Source organism: Anolis carolinensis, chromosome 6 (assembly GCF_035594765.1).
Source record: "Anolis carolinensis isolate JA03-04 chromosome 6, rAnoCar3.1.pri, whole genome shotgun sequence".
Taxonomy (NCBI): domain Eukaryota; kingdom Metazoa; phylum Chordata; class Lepidosauria; order Squamata; family Dactyloidae; genus Anolis; species Anolis carolinensis.
The window spans coordinates 102,250,104-102,270,056 of NC_085846.1; the positions used below are offsets into that span (position 1 = coordinate 102,250,104).

Genomic DNA, 19,953 nt, shown 5'->3' on the forward strand with positions numbered 1-19,953 from the left:
TTCTATGGCAATCCCTCCAGCCTCCTGATAATTCTATAAAGGAGGATTCCCTGAAACTAGACAGAATAGATTCACAGAAGACAGATCTGTGAATCTTTTCAATCTGATTGTGAAACATAGATCCACATGTGTATCTAGCAGAAATATTATAGCTCATGTACCAAACAAAGTGTGGAAGCTTTCCCTATTGCCAAATGATTAGCTTTCTACCTATGAGATATCCTAAAAGCACCAGATCCTGTCTGATAATAGAGGATAAGCAGTTTCTGGTTATTATTTGGGTGAGAGAAGGCCAATGAATACCAAGTACTGTAGTTCAGGAGAACGAAGTAGTAAATCTACTTCTGAGTATTCCTTGCCTAAGAAAACCTCTATGAAATTCATGGAGTCAAACTATGTTGATAGGTGAGTTGGAGGCACATAACACATGAAGGAGACTGCCTAGGTAATGCTTGTGCTAGCATCACATCAAACTAAGCTGAAGAAAACCAGAATTCCGTCTCTTGTGTCAACAGATTCCTGTCAATATTCTACATATTTTTGTAGATCAGTCTCAAAATGCAAACTTCTATTTCACTTTTTCCTATACTCAAGATATATTAACCAGACTAAAACCTTTTTACCTTTAACATACTATTCTAATTTCCAAATACTTAGGATGCAAATTATTCAAAGCTGTTAACTGGAAGTCTAACTTACATTTCTATGGCAAAACAGAATATGAGTAGGAAGAAAGGATGTTAAATACATCTACAAGGTATACTCAAAACTTCCTTAGCCTGTAATTTTCTTAAAATGATGATCATAAATGGCTATACTTCCCAGTATAATCTAGCACGAATATGCAATTATCACAATTATATTATGACATGATTTCTCAAATAGCAACTCATACTTCGGGGGAGGGGGTACTCCAGTCCACAGGTTACAAACTGATTCTCTATAACAACTGCTGCCCCAAAACTGCTATCTTTATTATAACGTGGCCTGCTCTTACATTCTCTCCCTGGCCATCCAGGTGGCACAAACTACAGGTCACTTTCAGGTTTTAACGACATGCACAAATTGTAATTTTGATGTAATCACTAATTAGGATTTTTCTAAGCAAAGGAGTACACAAATGGGGTGGGAAAACAGAGCTGAGAAGAGAGCATGTTTAGAGCAAAAGAGAAGAGCATAGATCTGAGAGCCATGCCAAGGTTGAGCCACTGTGTTCAAAACAGCCACTTATTCAACCTCAGGAATTAACATATGAATAATGTTGACTTTTAAGATTTCAGATGTTATTATCACCATCTTGTACTTCACAACGCTATGCAAACAGAACGGTTGTCTTGGAAACAGTTCTGTTTGTTTCAACTATAGACAAAAGAAGGATAAAGTAACAATGCAAACCTTGCTTGTTTCTACGGCATTTGCAGGGACTTGTTTCATAATGTGTTTAAAACTGGAGCCTAAATACTTATTTAGGCTGCAGCAAATTCCCCTTAAATTCAAACTATTTATACATATATTTAGAACTGTAAATGTTATAATAACTATTCACACCTGCCAGAAAGCCCTAATAAGCAAAGGAATTGTGCTGATTATTCTAGGTACAACAACAAAAATGTACAATAGCAGCAAGTTCTCTCACTCAAATAATGTCCTTATATTCTGAGTCAGTTAAAGCTTTCTTAATGTAGGCCCTACACAACTACTCAGAGCAAAATATACAGAACACTAAATTCTGACACTATTGCTTGTAATGGTATATATCTGGTGCTAATTTGCCTAATTACAGAAGTCGCCAATAATAATAAATGTCATGAATTCTTAAAATAATTAGATTATCAAATGTCTTAATAAAACCTCTAGGGACAACACTGTTGATACTCTTTTATTCTGAAATCATACAAGTTTTTCAAAAGACAGAGATATTCATTGCTACTAAAGAATTCAGCAGAATTAAAGACTGATGAGTCCTCAGCCTGATAATAGCTTCAAAGAGCAAGAATTCTACTACCAGAATATGAATATTAATGACAACATATACATCATCATTCTGCACAAGTCTGGAAATTGCTGCTAGGAACCATTCTTTTGGAAAACTAAACTAATAGGTTGCCAACAATAATTACAATCCACGTTTTTTGCTTGGTTATATACCAAATGCAGAAAATGCTTACGTAATCAACAATATAAAATGCTAGAAAACCTGGCCCTTCGAGTGTTTCAGTATAATATGCCTATTACTTAGGCAGAGAGTTTTATTCTTTACTTGCTATTCCACTCCATAAGGAGCCGCGGTGGCGCAATGGGTTAAATCCTTGTGCCAGCTGAACTGCTGACCTGAAATTTGGGTTGCTGACCTGAAGGTTGCCAATTCCAATCCGTGAGACAGGTCACCCTGTTTGTCAGCTCTAGCTTATGGGGACATGAGAGAAGCCTCCCAGCTAACACATTTGGGCACCCCTGGGCAATATCTCTGTAGATGGCCAATTCTCTCACATCAGAAGTGACTTGCATATGTTCTCAAGTCACTTCTGACAAGATTTTTAAAAATTCCACTCCATAGAGCTGGCACTGGAAGTCTGCCAATTACCCTACTTTCTATAAAGTTAGAGGCAACTGCCATATTAGATGTTTTCAATTACTTTTTTCCAGCTTTAAAATTCTAACACACAGTTAAGAGAATCTTGAGGTAGACCTGCTCATAGTTAGGTGTTCAATGTATAATGCTGGCTCAATTATTTTAACCTATCATTGGTCCCAGCAATTGCTTACTTTAATGCCTCACATTTTTACACTTTGGTTTGATAAATCTGATTGAAAAGCAAACAATGAATGCTCTATATCGTGAAATATTAATAAAATAGCACAGCCAGGACAGCAGTGAATACATGAAGGTAGGCATATCAGATTAGATTGATAAAAAACATTTAAAATATGTAGGTTTGATGAAACCATAGTTTCAATAAAGGAAATAGAATAATAATTCGTCATGACTAACCTGACCAAATCTGGAACTAGCATACTATTAAAGTTTAGATTTTAGTATACCAATTGCTTTATGCAGCAATAGAAACAGCCAAGAAAAATGAGGAATTAAACAGAAGCTGAAATATTTTTGCCAAAGTTATTTTTAGAATTAAGCTTATCAAAATCAACATACCAAAATGTGCTGAACCACTGCTACTTTTACTTTGTATAGAGGTACTGCATGTCTGGGTCCCAGGTTGTGTTGTGCCTGTTCGATTTACACTCCTGTGTAATTTCCTATAGGAAAGTTCATCACTGTCACTGTCATGTAGGGGTGGTGTCCGAGGCCTAAAATGCCGCCATCTACATGATTTAATATTAACTAGTATCTGACTGAGGTCTTTAGAGCAAGTTCTGTCCGAGGTATTTGTTTCTGAGGTATTGGCTGATTGATTGATTGAAGAGTGTAGTTGTGAGGAAAGCATTTCTGAATCCAGCTGGCAAAATACACTGTTGTTTTCTGAATACGCTCGGTCCAGTTGTACCCTAAAAAAAGGGAGGAGGCAACAATTAATTTTTATTGTTTGATACTTAGAATTACAAAATGTCTATACATCAGCACCTTCAGGCAGACAAATTTGGCAAATTTTGTGCCAAAAAACCTTCAAAATCAATTATTAATACAATGTATCTCTAATGTATACAGACATATCCATATTATTAAGAGCCATATTTGAAACAACCAATTAACCAGTTAATTTCTTACTGGAAAAAAGTATTACCATCATAGTATCATTACCTATATATCATTAAAATCTGGTTTCTAGATAATATTTTTATTATTAAGGTGTCCTATAAAAGCATGTAAAGATCTACAAGGAATAACTGTAAACTGCACATCATAAACTGACTTCAGGAACTATGAGGAGGTATCAAATACCTTTTCTAAAAGATCACAGGAAGATTCTGTCTTAAAAATATGCCTGAGATTTATATGTTTCCCTCTTCTACCCCTGAACATTGTAATTCCTTACTTTTTATTTAGGTTTGAAGAAAACCATGGTTTGAACTGTTGAATGAAAAGAAAAACCTGGTTGGTCTGAAACCAGATTGGGAATCAGAAAAATAGCACTCAGAAGAAGTTGATCGTCTACTACAAGCACCATAGAGCTGATAGGTGGTGAAATGAGAAAAAATAAGGTAAGGGAGTGATACACATTGTAAGAACTTTCTTTGTGAACTGAAGAGTACTCATGGTTGGTACTATTTTCAGAGTATGAATTACTATCTTCTTTTATAGAAACCGTTTACTATACTAATTGTTCAAGCTGCCTGTAATTTAATAGACCAAGCATGTACCATAGGCTTCCATTCATTTCCAGGTACCTTTAGTGTTCTCTGTTATTACAGCTTACTTGTGCAGCTACGATTAGCGCTAAACTCCAGAACACATGATTTGAAACTGCTTTGAAGGAGGTGTGAAAGTCATGACATAGTTAAGGTTTTAATAGTGATTTGAGGAATATACTGTAATTCAACTAGCAGACAAGCTCTGCATACAGAAATATCAGAGTAGAGTCACCTGGATTCTGGTAGGTATGGAAAACTTCCTGACTTAAACCATAATAGCTACCTACTCGGCGGTATCAAAAGTATTAGGAAAGATGGACTTACAATCTGATTTAGTAAAGGATAACTTCTTGTTTTCTTATGAAAAAGTGTTCCTGCATTCCTATATACAAAGGTGTGGGGTGCACTACAAATTTCACATGAAGAGATTAAAAAATAAAAAGTTGGTTGACATCTTTGTAATTGTTTTAAAAACCAAGCAAAACTAAATTACAATAATTTAATGCAATATTCAAATTCTGTTTTTATAGTAATATGTAACTAGCTAATTGTAAGATAAAGAAACCTACCTTCCACCACGTCCAACCCGTCTACGTGAAAACCCAATGCACCTCTGTGGCACAGTAAGGGTTGTTAAGCAGTATCTATAACGCTCATCCCCTGATGTTCCCCCTTTAGGACTACTCCATGGCCAGTCACCAGTTTGGTCTAAGTGAGGCTAAAAAAACCACAAAAATTGAGAATTAAGTCATGCTACTCAAATGAATACTGGCTTTCAAAAGTGCTTTAGAAACTAAAGACTTACGGCATAATACTGACAGCCTGCCTTCCTACGGAAAGCAAATTGACCATCAGGATCATTTTCTTCCTCAGCTTCCGAAGAACCCGACAAAACCTTTAAAACATTCAGGAAGAGGTTGCGTAAGAATAAGAACCATTTTTTTCTTTTCCCAAGCCAATGAAAATACAGAAGACGTACTTGAGAAAGAGGTTCCTCGTCAGAGCTGGGAAAATCATATTGATTCATATCTTTAGCATTAAAGACTGGCAGTGCAGCAGGAGTTGTCTGTTGAGTAGCAGCAGTAACTGATGAAGGTACGATTTTAGGTTTCTTCTCATATTTTCTTTTGGGTCGTATAGCATCAGCTTTCTCTTGCTGGAGGAAGAGAAAACAGGTTAACAGTTTTATATTAAGCTACAAAATGCTTGGTCAACAGAAATATAATAAAATGGAGCCAAAATACTAAGTTTTTTGTATTCCTTCTGTACTCCAATTATTTGACCAGATCTAGATTTAGAGGCTGACAGGAATCTGCCAACAAATTATTTGTATTTACAATTTCGTACACCAAAATTTTACTACTTTTAAAATAATAATAAATACAATAAATAAAATTCATGATTCCTAAGACCAACTGCCTTCTACTAAGTATAGCAAATGGGGTAATACCCACACAACAGAGACCAGTAACCCTATATAAATCTAGAATTTTAAGTCACATAATCAACCTAAAAAACTTGAGTTGAGTTATCCATTGATCAATGTGAATATTGTACTGTAACTCTTATTTTAAAAGGCTCTATCCCTTATCTGAGTACATTAGTGGAAGACCACAGAGGTTAGTCTGTTCCAGAAAAACCTGAACAAAGCACCATCACCCTCTATTCTCTCTATTGTGGTGCCACATCTTGCCTATTTTGAATGCCTCGGTGAGGAAATGGTGGCAGCAGCCAGGAGGAGGTGACCCCTGAGGCAGCATTGATGCTTTCCCTCTCCATAGAATGACCCTTGATCTATCCACAGGCCATATCAAAATCCATAATTTGGGCCCCAAACCGGCCTTTGACTTATACATGAGTATAAAGAGCACTTTTATATTTCACTGGCTATTACAAAAGGATTGATGTGTTTCTAGGAACATTTACTGCATGTAATTTCAAATGGCATTTTCCTGCACCAATATCCAATAATGTACTACACGTATTTAAAAAAAGAGTTAGTCACCTTGTTCACTTTAAATTCTTTGAGTTCCAAACTTTCTTGGTGTTTAAACTGAGTGCTATTAGGAACAGGAATAACAGGGATGGCATAGGTGGGCTTCGTGGGCTGTCGCTGTGCCATTACCTCAGACATGATATCTCCATTATAATCACCCAAATTATATCTGTAAATTAAGAATGAATACTTTAGATGCCACAGCTTTAGAATGTATAATATCTTATTATTTTTTCAATCTTTTATCTCAGGGAAGTAAATATGCATACAAAGACTATGAACCCAAGTTCAAAAGGAATTATTGCAGTAAATGTATTACAGAGGAGAGCAAATGATGTATATTCACTACCCTAAATCCAGTTTACTAGTATTAAGACAAAATGATAGAACAGAGTCTGAATAAAGTGACTTTTCTTATGGAGTAAGCTGACTGGTACGGATTATGAGTTAAAATTTAGTATATATACAAAGGTAATATTCTATATAACAGCAACAATAATAGACAGACGCTTCAAATTTATACTAGTGTTAAGAAACAATACTGTACATGATTCACAGGAATACAAAAATCTGCCTTATACCTGCAACATTAACAAACATTTAAAAAATCACACCCCACAAAATTGAAGCATCCTTTACCTCTTTTCCATAATTTCCAGTGTTAAATGCAGCAACTCCCTCTTGCTCTTTTCCCTCCTTTTTATCATCTCTAAAATGGTGACTGCACGACTCAAATCCCGACGCAGTTTAAGCATCTTTTCATAAGAAGCTTCATCATTCTTTCGATTCTGCAAAATATATAAACACATAAATAAACAAGGCAGGCAAATATCTTTAACTTAAATTCAAAGCAAGCATTGCCAGGTCATAACAAGGTCCATAGCCATTATTTTATTATTATTTTTACAGTGCTTTTTTTGAAATAACCTGAATGTGCAAGAATTTTATAAATATACAAACTTACCTTGCGAGTCTGCATCTTTTCTGTTCGCCTCCTAAATGCAACGTAAGGGTCATTTGTGCTGGAGCCATCACGCTTCTCCTGTTTCACTGCTGGGATAAGAGAGGGACCTCGACAGTTTTTCCTCTTTTTGATCCAGTACTCATATACTTCTCTAATCAGTTCATCATCTTCCTTCAACAGTAGTTTGGCCTCCTGCAGGCTAACTGGCTGAAGGCAAAACACAAATGTGTCATTTTCATATATTAATTTCTTGAGGGAGGGGAGGGATCATATATTTGAAATGGTGTTGTACCTGCTGACCACTCCCCTTTTCCAACCGATCTATCATTTCTTCAAATTGCAGAGGAGAAATATCAATTTTTTTCTTCAGCTTATTCACAAAGGCCTCATCTTCTGAATCCAAGTCATAATCTGGTTGCTCAGCATCCAAACTAAAAGCTGGGGAATAGAAAAGTAAGGTACATTTGTATTTAAAGTTAATAAAGAACAACACTCTGAAAACAGGGGAATTCCAGACCTGAAACCATCCGGGCCAGCTAACACCTCCCAACAAAGGATTCCCACAGGCAAGAATCAGCCAGGCCTTGAAACTGCATGGCCATTAAATGCTAATCAAGGTGTTTAATTACAACATTAACACTTGCCTTCAACAGTCAAGAGTTCTTTCTCTCATTCTGGACCTTCCACAGATATATAAACCTCCCTTGCTTAGTTTCCAATGTACCTCACAACCTCTGAGGATGCCTGCCATAGATGTGGGTGAAACGTCAAGAGAGTATGTTTCTGGGACATGGCCAAACAGCCTGAAAAACTCACAGCAATCTACATTTGTATTTTGTCTTTCCAAGTTTTTTTCTGGCCAAGAGTTAGTAAGATGGCAGAAAACAAACTATTAGAACTGTTTTATTGAGCAGATCAACTTAGCAACTGATCATTTTATAGGGGCCCAGTTAACATACACACTATCACGCCCCTATGTTAAACAAGAGGTATTTAAAATGGCCAATTCTGGGAGTTCTAGAAATACACATGTGGTACTGAGTACTGTAAACATACACGCTGTATTTCTACTGAATTCTGAGAATGCTCATGTAAGTCAAATTGACTATTTCTAAAGCCCAGTTAAGCAACTAAGTGTAACTGAAGATACATTATCAACACATAAAAGGGGACATCATGGGCTTTCATCACTGAGCTAACTTTGCAGAAAATGCTATTTAACTGCCTAATCCTCAGTCTGAGTGGCAAGAGGACACTTTAATGTTTGTTCCCTGTTCCCAACTCTTAGAATTTATGTCAAGATGGAGGCATTGGGAACAAATAGCTGAAGTGCTACATTACTACTGCAGATAAGAAAGTGGAGTGTCTCTTTGGGGGGAAAACAGCTATGTTCGGACTATAATATGAAATTACAACTTTCCTGTCCCTGTAATACCAAAAACCTCGCAACAACCATAACTTGATTTTGAGGGTGGGGAGAAAACAGATCCCAAAAGACAAATCTATTAAGTAAATAGCTGTATAAGAAACCAACAGCCCAATTCTAAAACGTCAAAGCAACAACAAACCTTGCAGAGAAAACACTGTAAACTTCCTTAGAAATTAGGTGTTTATTTTGGAATGATAAAACATGCTAGTATTCTGAAAACAATGGAAATGTGCTAGCACACTGAGAAGCACCGCCCAAATGCAAGATAAATTAAGATTTCTTTATGTAACAACCATCTCTTCTTTTCTCCCTTGTCTCAAAAATGTTTTTTTTTAAAAAAGCATATTGTTCCACTGAATCCTAAAAATCTATATGTACAGAAAAGCACATTATAAATATACAGTAGACTCTCGGTTAACCACAACTCAAGCAACCAAAACTTGAAAGCAATTGGAAAAACATTTAAAATAAAAAAATATTTTTAGTTAAAATATATGTAGGTTTAAGTTAAGTTTGTGTTTATTTGCTGTTAATTACTATATTTCAGTATTAATATCAAGTCAATATAGAGTTTATGGTATGGTGTACTATGGGGCATAGTATTAATTAGGTCTATTTTTAATAGGAACTCTCAAGTAACCCAAAACTACAGTTATCTGGCATCTACTAATCCCCATAGATGCCGGTTAACTGAGAGGCTACTGTATCAACATTTTCAAAATTTAAATAATCAATTTTTGAATTCCATGGCCAATTAGAAAATATTTGTAGCCTAAACATCAGAAAGCATCTGTGCAGAAACAAAGAAGGAAAGACCATACATTCAACAGTGGCACCCATGATTCTGAATGATCTATTTCCAAAAACCTGAGGCATTCTGGAAAGAGTAGTTTAGAGATTTCTAGTGCCATGAATTAATTGCCACTCCTCCCGGATTACATTTAGCAGCAAGAACTCAGCTAATAATAATAATAATAATAATAATAATAATAATAATAATAATAATAATAACAACAACAACAACTTTATTTTTATACCCCGCCCCATCTCCCCGAAGGGACTTGGGGCGGCTTACATGGGGCCAGGCCCGATAAAACAAACAAATAACAGTAACAAAGCAATAAAACAATTATCCCAGTAAAAAACATCAACATCAATAAAAACAATCATTAAAATCAACAAGCAGGATACAGTGTTAAAAACAGGAGACTAATTCGTAGATCCCAGGCGAAATGCAGAGTGTTACGAAATGGGAAAAGGAAATTTCAAGTTGAATGGGCAATAAAGTGCGGTATAAAATGGCAAGACAACAACTATTATGGAATGGACAGATAGATCAATCCAGCAACAACTAAACATCGAAGGCCTTTTGGAAAAGCCAGGTTTTTAAGCTCTTCCGGAAGGAGAGGAGGGTAGGGGCCTGCCTGATCTCTCTAGGTAGAGAGTTCCAAAGCCGGGGGGCCACGACGGAGAAGGCCCTCTCTCTCGTCCCCACCAACCGCGACTGTGAGGGTGGTGGGAGCGAGAGAAGGGCCTCCCCCGACGAACGAAGAGAAGGTGTGGGTTCATAGAGGGAGATGCGGTCTCTAAGGTAGGTGGGTCCCAAACCGTTTAGGGCTTTGTAGGTGATAACCTGCACCTTGAATTGCCCCTGTAATTTGCTCCGGTTAGAAGCCTGGCTGCCGAACGCTGTACTAGTTGTAATTTCCGGGCCGTCTTCAAAGGCAGCCCCACGTAGAGCGCATTGCAATAGTCCAGTCTAGAGGTAACTAAGGCATGGACCACCATGGTCAGATCAGACTTCTCGAGGTACGGTCGCAGCTGGCGCACAAGTTTTAGTTGTGCAAAGGCCCTCCCGGCCACGGCCGACACCTGAGCCTCAAGCGTCAGCCCCGAATCATTGAAAACAGGCTGCTTGGAGCAGGGAGTATAAACTAATTGCCTTTGTTGCTACTACTACCACAGAGACGGCAATAATTATATTTGTCCTGTCTGCTACAACTGGGACAAAGTAAAATAGTTAATATAGCACACCATTATGTTAGTATGATCCATCAATAGAATTCTGGCTAAGAATTTTTAAAAATTAAAATTTACTACCCAATGACCTAACCAAAATTGCAGCAGAGATATCTGAATGAAACAACAGAGCTACATGCAGAACTGATACTTAGTTGGTTTAATTCTTGCCAGATTATATCAGAGAACATGGCAAATTAAAGATTTTGAGACCACTTCCTTTCTTGAAGTATTTATTTGTTTCCTCAATCTAAGACATTACTTAACAAATATATGTGCTACTTTATATAAAGGAGATGTCAGAGCAGTTCAAAAAACAATACAAACAATACAAAAGAACAACAGAAATAATGACAGTTGATGAATCAATGGCGAAAACCGACAGGGAACTTCTGCTGATAGAAGTGCTTCTGTGAGCAGAACAAAGAAGAGACCCCCCCTCTACCCCAATTATCCTTCATAGGCTCCGAAAACCTCCTCTACAATATTGAAAATTCCTCTAGAAATGATTTCTGAGCATTACTGAAGGCTGAAATGGGGAAAGACAGATCATGCTGGTGTTGTAAAGCCAGAATGACCCTGCATTTAGGCCATTATTTTATGAACTGCTTTTTGTATTTAATGAACTCATGCAATTATAAGTACAAACATTTGCTGCAATAAGCCCGTTAGTTTCTTGTTATTACGAAACAACTCTTCTGAAACAACAACAGCGATACCCTCCTCTGACAAATCCAACCAAGATCCCACACACTGCATTATTTTTATAAAAATACTCACGCTGTATGTGAATAAGCTGCTTTGGCATCTTAAATTCTCCAGGGTATATGGATTCATAATAAGCGATATTACTTTCGGCTTCTGGGACTGGTATAACCATATTATCCCTCTTCTCTCCATAAACCTGCTGTGCTGAAATGGCCCGTTGAAGATGATGTTCCTGCAATTGAAAAGAAAATTATGAGGAACACTGGAAGCTAAAAGACACTCTACACATAAGTCAGTATAGGGCAATGTGAGCAGATTTCATAAGAATATTAAAATTATTTTAGCTAAGTGAAATAGAAGATTTGAAAGCAATATGCAAGAGGTTAAACAGATTCTCACTCTTCACTGGTGCGATTATTAGCATTCTTATTTGGTAAATGTTGCTAAGTGCTTAGGAATGGCAAGCCAAAATTGAACACAAATATTATCTTAAGACTTTATGGAGAAGTATTTCAGAAACATGGCAAAAATACAGTAAGCCACAGTATTCTACTGTTAAATATACTCTCTTACATTGTTTCTTCTACTCTATGGAGCCTCTCAAATATCATTAATTGAAGTGCCAGTATTATTATTAATTTGCTATGTATTTATTTCTATCCCAGAGCGGGATTCAAAGCAGAGTACAACATAACAAAGACAGATTACACAACATAAACCCCGACATATGTGAAATTAGCAATTTCCTATATTAAAAAGTCTACATTCCTGGCTCACATAAGACAAATAACATAAAAGCATAATTTCACATTCTAGTTTAAACCCCCATATGAAAATTTGATTTCTATGAGCCATAAACACACCATTGCCGAATCAGTAATCAGCTCAACTGCAGTTAAAGGAGAAATCTTCTCCTGAGAGAAAGGGCTTGGTACAATCTCAAGCCAGGATGATGTCTTATAATTTTTTGTCTACAGAAAGTCCATCAAGAAAATGCACAAGTTCTCTTTACAATTTTTTCAACTATGCAATAGAGCAGGAGAGACAACCCATGGACTTCTAATTGTTGCTGACATGCAAGTGCCATCTAAATCTCAGCCAGAAGGAATGATAAGAGTTGGAGTTCCACACTACTGGAGAGCTCGCAACTGTCCATCCTTACTTTAGAGCAGATGTAGACAAAATGCATGTAGATCATCAGATGCTGTTATATTATAGCTCCCAACACCCATCACCTCACTACTGACTGGGCTGGCTAGAGTTGCTGGGAACTGTAATATAACAACACTTGGAGGACAGTATCCAAAAGTAGAATTCTGTTGGCTGAAGAGCAGGATTAAAAACCAGGAAGAGGAGGCAATTCAAGTATAACTATTCTATCACCTCATGCACTTTTCACATTTGAATGTAGAGAGCTAGGTCACCCTTCAGAGGAATTCTTGAGCAGCATGAAGCAAAAACAGGGAAGGGAATTTTCTACTCCAGCTGCGAGAAGAATCCTGCCTTTTAGTCCCTGATGCTTAAAACCATAGCACCACACCCACTGGCAAGTCTAAATTTGCACTGGCTTAATTTATAACATTTCAAACATATGTATCTTAAGAATAAATCAAAGTCTCACCCACAAACACAGCTCTCCCACCATGCCTGAGTGAGGCAAAACAAAGAGAAAGAGCCAAGAGAACAAGAGTGAGTTGAGAAACTGACTCTTTGTGGAGTTAGATACAGAGTTCTCATGGTTGTGTTTTTTACCTTCCTAGGTTGGGGGAATAGGAAAAAGCAACTGCACAGATGAAGTAAAGGGGTTTCTTTTGCCTGCTTAGAAGGGAGAGGAGGAAACATGAATCTTGCGATTCTTTGGAAGAGATGATTTCCTTTGTCTGCTTAGAAGGGAGGTTTGGAGAAATCAACTTGAATCTTGAGATTTTAGTTGAGCTCAAAAGGGTTTCCTCTGCTTGCCTGGAAGCAGGGGCATCTTTGTCTAGCAAAATTGCTGGAAGGAGCAAAAAAGGAAATCAATTCTCCTCGCCATGTGCTTTCTCTACCTGGAAGGTCTGATGCAGAAACCACAACAGAAGAACAAAAATACTCCTAGTTGATGTTTGGCAGTATGCTCATCTGTGAATCAATTTTTGCCGTATAGTAAGCCAGATCCCCACAACAAGCCCCCCCCATTCTCAAAATCAATCAACCAAACCAACAACAACAAAAAAATCCAAAGGTATGCTTCGCTGAGCATTTTCACCATCACTGAAATATCCTTATGATATGAAGAAACCAGGGGCACACAACCTCTTTCAGGAAATTTAGATTATAAACCTTTCAAAATACTTCCAAATTCTTACATTTCCTTCTTTACTATTTTCAAAATTAATTCTAAAATTATATGTTTATAATATAAATTATATATATAAATTATATATTTAAGCTTCTGCCACCAAACATCATGCTAGTATTATGTTTACAAGTTAAGTAAATTTTCCCTTCATTAAATGCAGCCTATTTTTAATTAATTACATTAATTATTATAGAAATTGTTCAAGAATAATTTGTATTGCAGTAAAGTTTCTATCATTACTTTATTTATCCCACTGAAATAAATTCTGCTTATGTAAATTAAGTATAATGCACTCTCTGGCCAAGTCTTCATGATTGTCATGATGACTTTAATTGAAAAGTCAATTCAACCTGTGCTTAAGTGTAACCATAAATGTGCTTAGGAGTAGTGTCATTTTGTATAAATACAACTATAATGTACACCACTGATCCAGTCTAAATAGCACTCAAAAACAATATGTATCCAATTTTAAACACAAAGTGACTAGATCTTGTTTAAAAGTATTCCAAAAGGCAAAAAATCTAAATGTTTTTAAATTAATCATTTTATATCAATTTCCTAAAGCACTGCTAAACAGATATTGGTGTTTCAAACCAAACTGATTTGATGCAGTGCTGCTCTTGAGAATGGTTGGCAAACATGTTATTGACAATTTGAGACATGCATAAAAGTACAAAATTGTTATACTTGGAATTGTTCATATATCCAATACAGTACAGCTTGAATATTCCTATCTGGAATTCTAAAATCTGAAATACTTCAAAATTGTTCATATGGCTGGTTGAGATATTGAAATCTTTGTTTTCTGGTACATAAACTTTATATCATGCACATTTTTTAAAGAAATACTGTGTATATAATTACCTACAAGCTATATGTATAAAGCGCATGTGAAACATTACTTTCATGTCTGGACTTGGCGCTCATCTCTACATCATTATAAATATGCAAGTGTTCCAAAATCTAAAATATGGAACATTTCTGATCTCACTCATTTTGAATAAGGGATACTCAACCTGTATTTACAGACTTTTCCATCCTTCCTTCTGTTCACATACTTGAAAGTTCCTTGACCTGCACACTAAAATGCTAAAAATAAGCAGCGTATTTACAAAAAAAAAAAAGTCTAACAATGGCCAAAGGAGGAGTTTATATTGTTACAATTCATAAACAGGCATCACCTTTTTGGCATGCCTCCAACTCATCTCTTAACTTCAAAATGCAGCAATCTAAGAGTTAGGGGGACTTTTTACATCAGAAAAGCTCTAACATAGTTGCTAATGTAAAACTTATTTGTAAGTGCCTATATTATGGCTAATGTATGTAAATTCTACAAAGCAGGTACAAGATATATACAGAAAGTTTGGTCAAACACAATTAAGCCAGAGATCCACAAAAACTCTAGCTTATTAGCTATGAGCAGATATTCAGCAGTAGAGTAGTGGTGTGAGCAGTGAACTATGGAAAACAGAGTTTGATTCACCACTGGGCCGTGGAAACCCATTAGGTGACTTAGGCAAATAACATTCTCTCAGCCCCATGAAATTCAAAGGCAAATCTCTCTGACCAAATCTTGCAAAGGAGCCAGCCTTAGGGTTTCTATAAATTGGAACGCAACACCAACAACAAAGGTTCACGGTAAAGGTGTCAGCAATGTTTTCTTGAACATATTACCAATATTTCTTTCCCTTTCTGTAAAATATCCAATGAAAGAGGCTATTGGTGATTAGAAATGCAGGGGAAAGGATGCCAGAAGCATGCCAATACATTCAAAATCAGAAGCACCATCAGGGTATTACTATTTCAATCAAAGCAACATTTATTTATTTCCCACATTTGTGCTCCACCCTTCTCACCCCGAAGGGACTTTATACGCTACTTTGAATTGTGCTCAGTAGCAGACTGGCAGCCAGTGGAGCTGACATAGCAAGTGGGTTGAATGCTCCCTGTTGCCGCTCCGGTGAGTAATCTGGCCGCCGCCCATTGGACTATTCAAAGCTTCCAAACAGTCTTCAAAGGCAGCCCCATGTAGACTGCATTGCAGTAATCTATTCAGGATGTGACTAAAGCATGGACCACCATGCCCAAGTCTGACGTCCCAAGGTACGGGTGCAACTGGCGCAAAAGTTTTAACTGTGCAAAAGCTCCCCTGGCCACTGCCGAAACCTGAAGTTCCAGGCTCAGCGATGAATCCAATATCATTCCCAAGCTGCAAACCTGTGTCTTCAGGGGGAGTGTAACCCTGTCCAGCACAGGTTGTAACCCAATATCCTGTTTGGCCTTACAAATGACCAGAGTACCTCTGTCTTGTCTGGATTCAGTTTCAATTTGTTCGCCCCTCATCCAGGCCGTTACAGCTGCGAAGCACCACTTCAGAATCTGAACAGCCTCCTTAGTAACAAATGGAAAGGAGTGACAGAGTTGAACATCATCTCCGTACAGATGACATCGAACTACAAAACTCCAGATGATCTCTTCCAACGACTTCATGCAGATGTTAAACAACATGGGGGACAAAATTGAGCCCTGCGGGACCCTGCAGGTCAATGATTGCGGGGCCGAGTAGCTGTCCCCAAGAACACCTTCTGGGAATAGCCCTCCAGGAAGGATCAGAGCCACTGCAGAACAGTACCTCCAAGCCCTATCTATCAGAGTTTCATGACATGAAGTAGCTTTTGTGCTCTGATGACAGCTGAGGACTTCTATCTAGTCAGCAATGGTTCCCAACCTTTGGTCTTTCAGGTGTTTTGGATTTCAACTCCCAGAAAGAATTGTGGGAGCTGAAGTCGAAAACACCTAGAGCACCAGTGCTCTAGTGAAACTCCTCCAAATATCAAGCATCACTCCTAAGCAATCCTTTTTGAAGAATAATTTTTAAAGGTTTCTAAAACATAGGATAGTGTTTAAAGTAGTTTGTGTGGAAAGACAGGGCATGGGAGGTAATATTTGAGAAACTATGGTCACTGATATTCTTGTCATTTCAAAATTTCAAATTAGCATCTGAAATTGAACGAATAAATTGTATTTTTAAATTAAGCCTGTGCTGGGAGAAAGGTGGGATATAAATAAAAAGAAATAAAATACATCAACCTGGGATCCATTCACACCACAGCATTGTGAAATATGTACTTTGGACAGATTAAATGAGAAAGCAATGATAGACTTCTGAGAAAAAATAGCTACAGAGGTTTCTCTAAACATTGTCAAATGAAATTTTGAGAAAATGTGGGAGTGGGCAATTTATAGGGGCAAAGAAAGCTATCAGTACATGCTTACAAATTCAGTGTATTTACCAACTGCACCACCCCTTTAGGGAAGCTATAAGGCATTTTTTTTCAGATAGAGGGAGTTGTGAAGATGTTCTGGAAAGCCACAAAACCACTTGTAGATGCCTTATACCTTTCCAAACTAGATGCAGTTCTCCAAGGTCATTTACTTAGCCACTGCCCTAAACTTTAGACTTAGGGTCATCCTAAGTCTGAAACAATTTGAAGGCACACAATAACAATGCCAAAAGCAGACTCACATTTTCGATTTCAAAAGAGGCAAGTTTATGTTAAAATTGTTATTAATTATAAATATTGCATTGTTCTCTCACTTTTTTGCACTATGCATATGTGCAGTATGCATAGGAATTCATTCATATTTTTTCAAACTATAATCCGGCCCTCACAACATTCTGTGGGATGTGAACCAGCCCTCTATTTTAAGTTTGAAGACCTCTGCCTTATGCAATTCACTGGCCATAATTTACTCATCACATTTTTTCAAGATTTTAATTTAATTTGAGATTCTTTAAACACTGACTTTTAAATAGCACATCTCTGTTGTCATTGCAATTGATCAAGACAGACAGTTCAGTAAAGTTATCTCCTGGGCACACACAAGACTGGGAGACTTGGAAGGCACTGAACAGACTGCGCTCTGGCATCACGAAATGCAAAACCAACTTTAAGAAATGGGACCAGAAAGTGGAGTTCACGACACGCGAATGTGGAGAAGAGCAAACCACAGACTACTTATTACAATGCAGTCTGAGCCCTGCCACATGCACAATGGAAGACCTTCTAATAACAACACTCCAAGTGGCCAGCTACTGGTCAAAGAACATTTAGTATAATGTCAAGTTTAAAACTTTGTGTTTTTAAATACATTACAACTGTACCCTCGGTTCGCTTCTAATACAATAAAGAAATCTCTAAACTAGGTTGAACAAATTGCAGTCCAGGTCCCTATGGGAATAATTTTTTTGACCCTAAATGTGCTCTAGAGCAGGGATTTTTAAACCTTTCCACTCACAACCCCTTTTGGTCTGAGAAAATTTTACATGACACCAGATATATAGGTATATAAAATAGCTATAAAATTTAATGATAACAAATCAGCATTTGCAAGGCTTGCTAAACAGGCTGATTTTTCTTTTTATGAAGTACAACTGAAACATCCTCTGGAGAATTCACTGTAAACACTGCACAACAAATTCATATAAATGTCCAAAACAGCCACTACGTGATGTCTAGAAAACTTTTACTGTTGCCAAATTTTTCAGGACCCTATTTGGGGTCAGGGCCCACAGTTTAAGAAGCAATGCTCTAGGAAATGTAGGGATATTTTTGTCATTTTGGGGAAGTATGTCGTCTATTTAAAAACAGACACCAAAAAGAAAGGATTTGGTGCTGGGGAGCTTAAGCCCTCCAAGGTTTCACACAGGACCTAGAACAACTCCTAGCCTCCCAACCTTGCCCCAAACATGAAAAAACTCAACATCTGTCATATGTCTCAAAGATGTAATTTACTTACGGAGAAGTACAGCTGTATATGTTAAATATACAGTATAGTGGGTCTAAAGTCCTGTTGAATATAAACTGAAATTAGCTTTTTACTATCATAGTTGTATGTATAATGTATAATTTCTAAATTAAACTCATTTTTATTGTTGGGAGTATGGTTTTATTATGCCAGACTAAATCTTCCAGATAGCGAGAAGGAATGTTTTGATCAGCTGATGCCAATAAAATTATTACCTTTTAAAAAGTAACTGGAACTGATGTGTTTGAACTGAGAAAAGTATCCATTTGTAAGCAAACACCCAGATTCTCCATGATAAAATAATACAACCAGAATTCGATTACAGAATAAGTTATTCTACTATTTTTCTACTTCAACTTATACAAATGCAGGGTATTCTCTCGAAGCATCCACAACCCCATGACCCAAACAGATACATGAGTATATTAATTCATCTCTAAAGTGAAAGGAAAATGTGGAGTTTCACAATGGAATGTGAGAAGCATGAATCAGAGGAAGCTAGATATTGTAAAATATGAAACAGAACATAAAAATATTGAACCACTTATAATGAATGAGCTAAAATGGACAGGATTGAGATATTCTGAGTCAGATAATTACAACGTTTTATACAGTAAATGAAAAACCAAGAAAATGGAATGGCATAATATTGAGGGGAGATGTAGCAAAAGCAGTCAAGTCTGAATGAATTATATCAAGAGTTCACAAAAACCCCATAAATATAAACATAATCCAATTACAGAGTGAGAAGATGAAATGGAAAGACTCTGTCCTGGAATCGAAGAGGAAACTGATCACCCATCCAAACAGGACATATTGGAATATAAAAGTAAGGAATGGTATAGAATTAAAGAACGTCTTTTGCCTTCTTTCTCAAACAGTTCTGGTTCCTCACCAAACTAGATTTCCCATGATTCTGTAACATTGGACCATAGCAGTTCAAGTGATATCAAACTGCATTAATTCTGCAATGCAGATACACACCTAGGCTCCCTAAACAAGGAGTTCCAAAATCTGGAAGCAGCTACCAAGAATCCCATCCAGCTTGTTTCCCAAAATACCCGAAAAGGCATTGGGATAGAGAAAAGGACCTTTTCAAAAGATATTACAGCTCAAACAGGCTTTATAGGAAGAGAGGCCTTCAAAAAGCCCGGACTTATGTGTGTAGGGCTAATTTACCATTGACTATGAAATTTGGAATTTTAAGGAACCTTGTAAAATAGAATATAATTATCTGGAATAAAAGAGATTAACATGCAACCAACATTTTGCATATTGACCTCTACAACATTCAATATTAAAATTGTATGTCAGAGGATATCACAGGGATTATTTGCAGATTATTAATCCAAAATAGTAGCTCCTGAAAACAATATTAG

The 19,953-nt window shown here is 36.9% G+C and overlaps 1 protein-coding gene across 4 annotated transcripts in view; it reads right to left on the minus strand.

The window, feature by feature from the left end:
* Positions 1–19,953, minus strand: part of epc1 (enhancer of polycomb homolog 1) — a 62,732-nt gene that overhangs the window by 11,758 nt on the left and 31,021 nt on the right. For all 4 annotated transcript variants that reach the window (XR_009999859.1, XM_008112338.3, XM_062958070.1 and 1 more), the window contains exons 2-10: positions 11,500–11,659; positions 7,564–7,709; positions 7,272–7,478; positions 6,947–7,095; positions 6,317–6,476; positions 5,291–5,467; positions 5,117–5,206; positions 4,881–5,029; positions 3,155–3,507 (exon numbers count right to left, since the gene is read on the minus strand). Coding sequence is in view for 3 of the 4 variants with exons in the window: in XM_062958070.1 (XP_062814140.1) it covers positions 3,155–3,507; positions 4,881–5,029; positions 5,117–5,206; positions 5,291–5,467; positions 6,317–6,476; positions 6,947–7,095; positions 7,272–7,478; positions 7,564–7,709; positions 11,500–11,659 (1,591 nt within the window). In the remaining variant the exon portion in view is untranslated. The remainder of the gene's footprint in view (positions 1–3,154; positions 3,508–4,880; positions 5,030–5,116; positions 5,207–5,290; positions 5,468–6,316; positions 6,477–6,946; positions 7,096–7,271; positions 7,479–7,563; positions 7,710–11,499; positions 11,660–19,953) is intronic.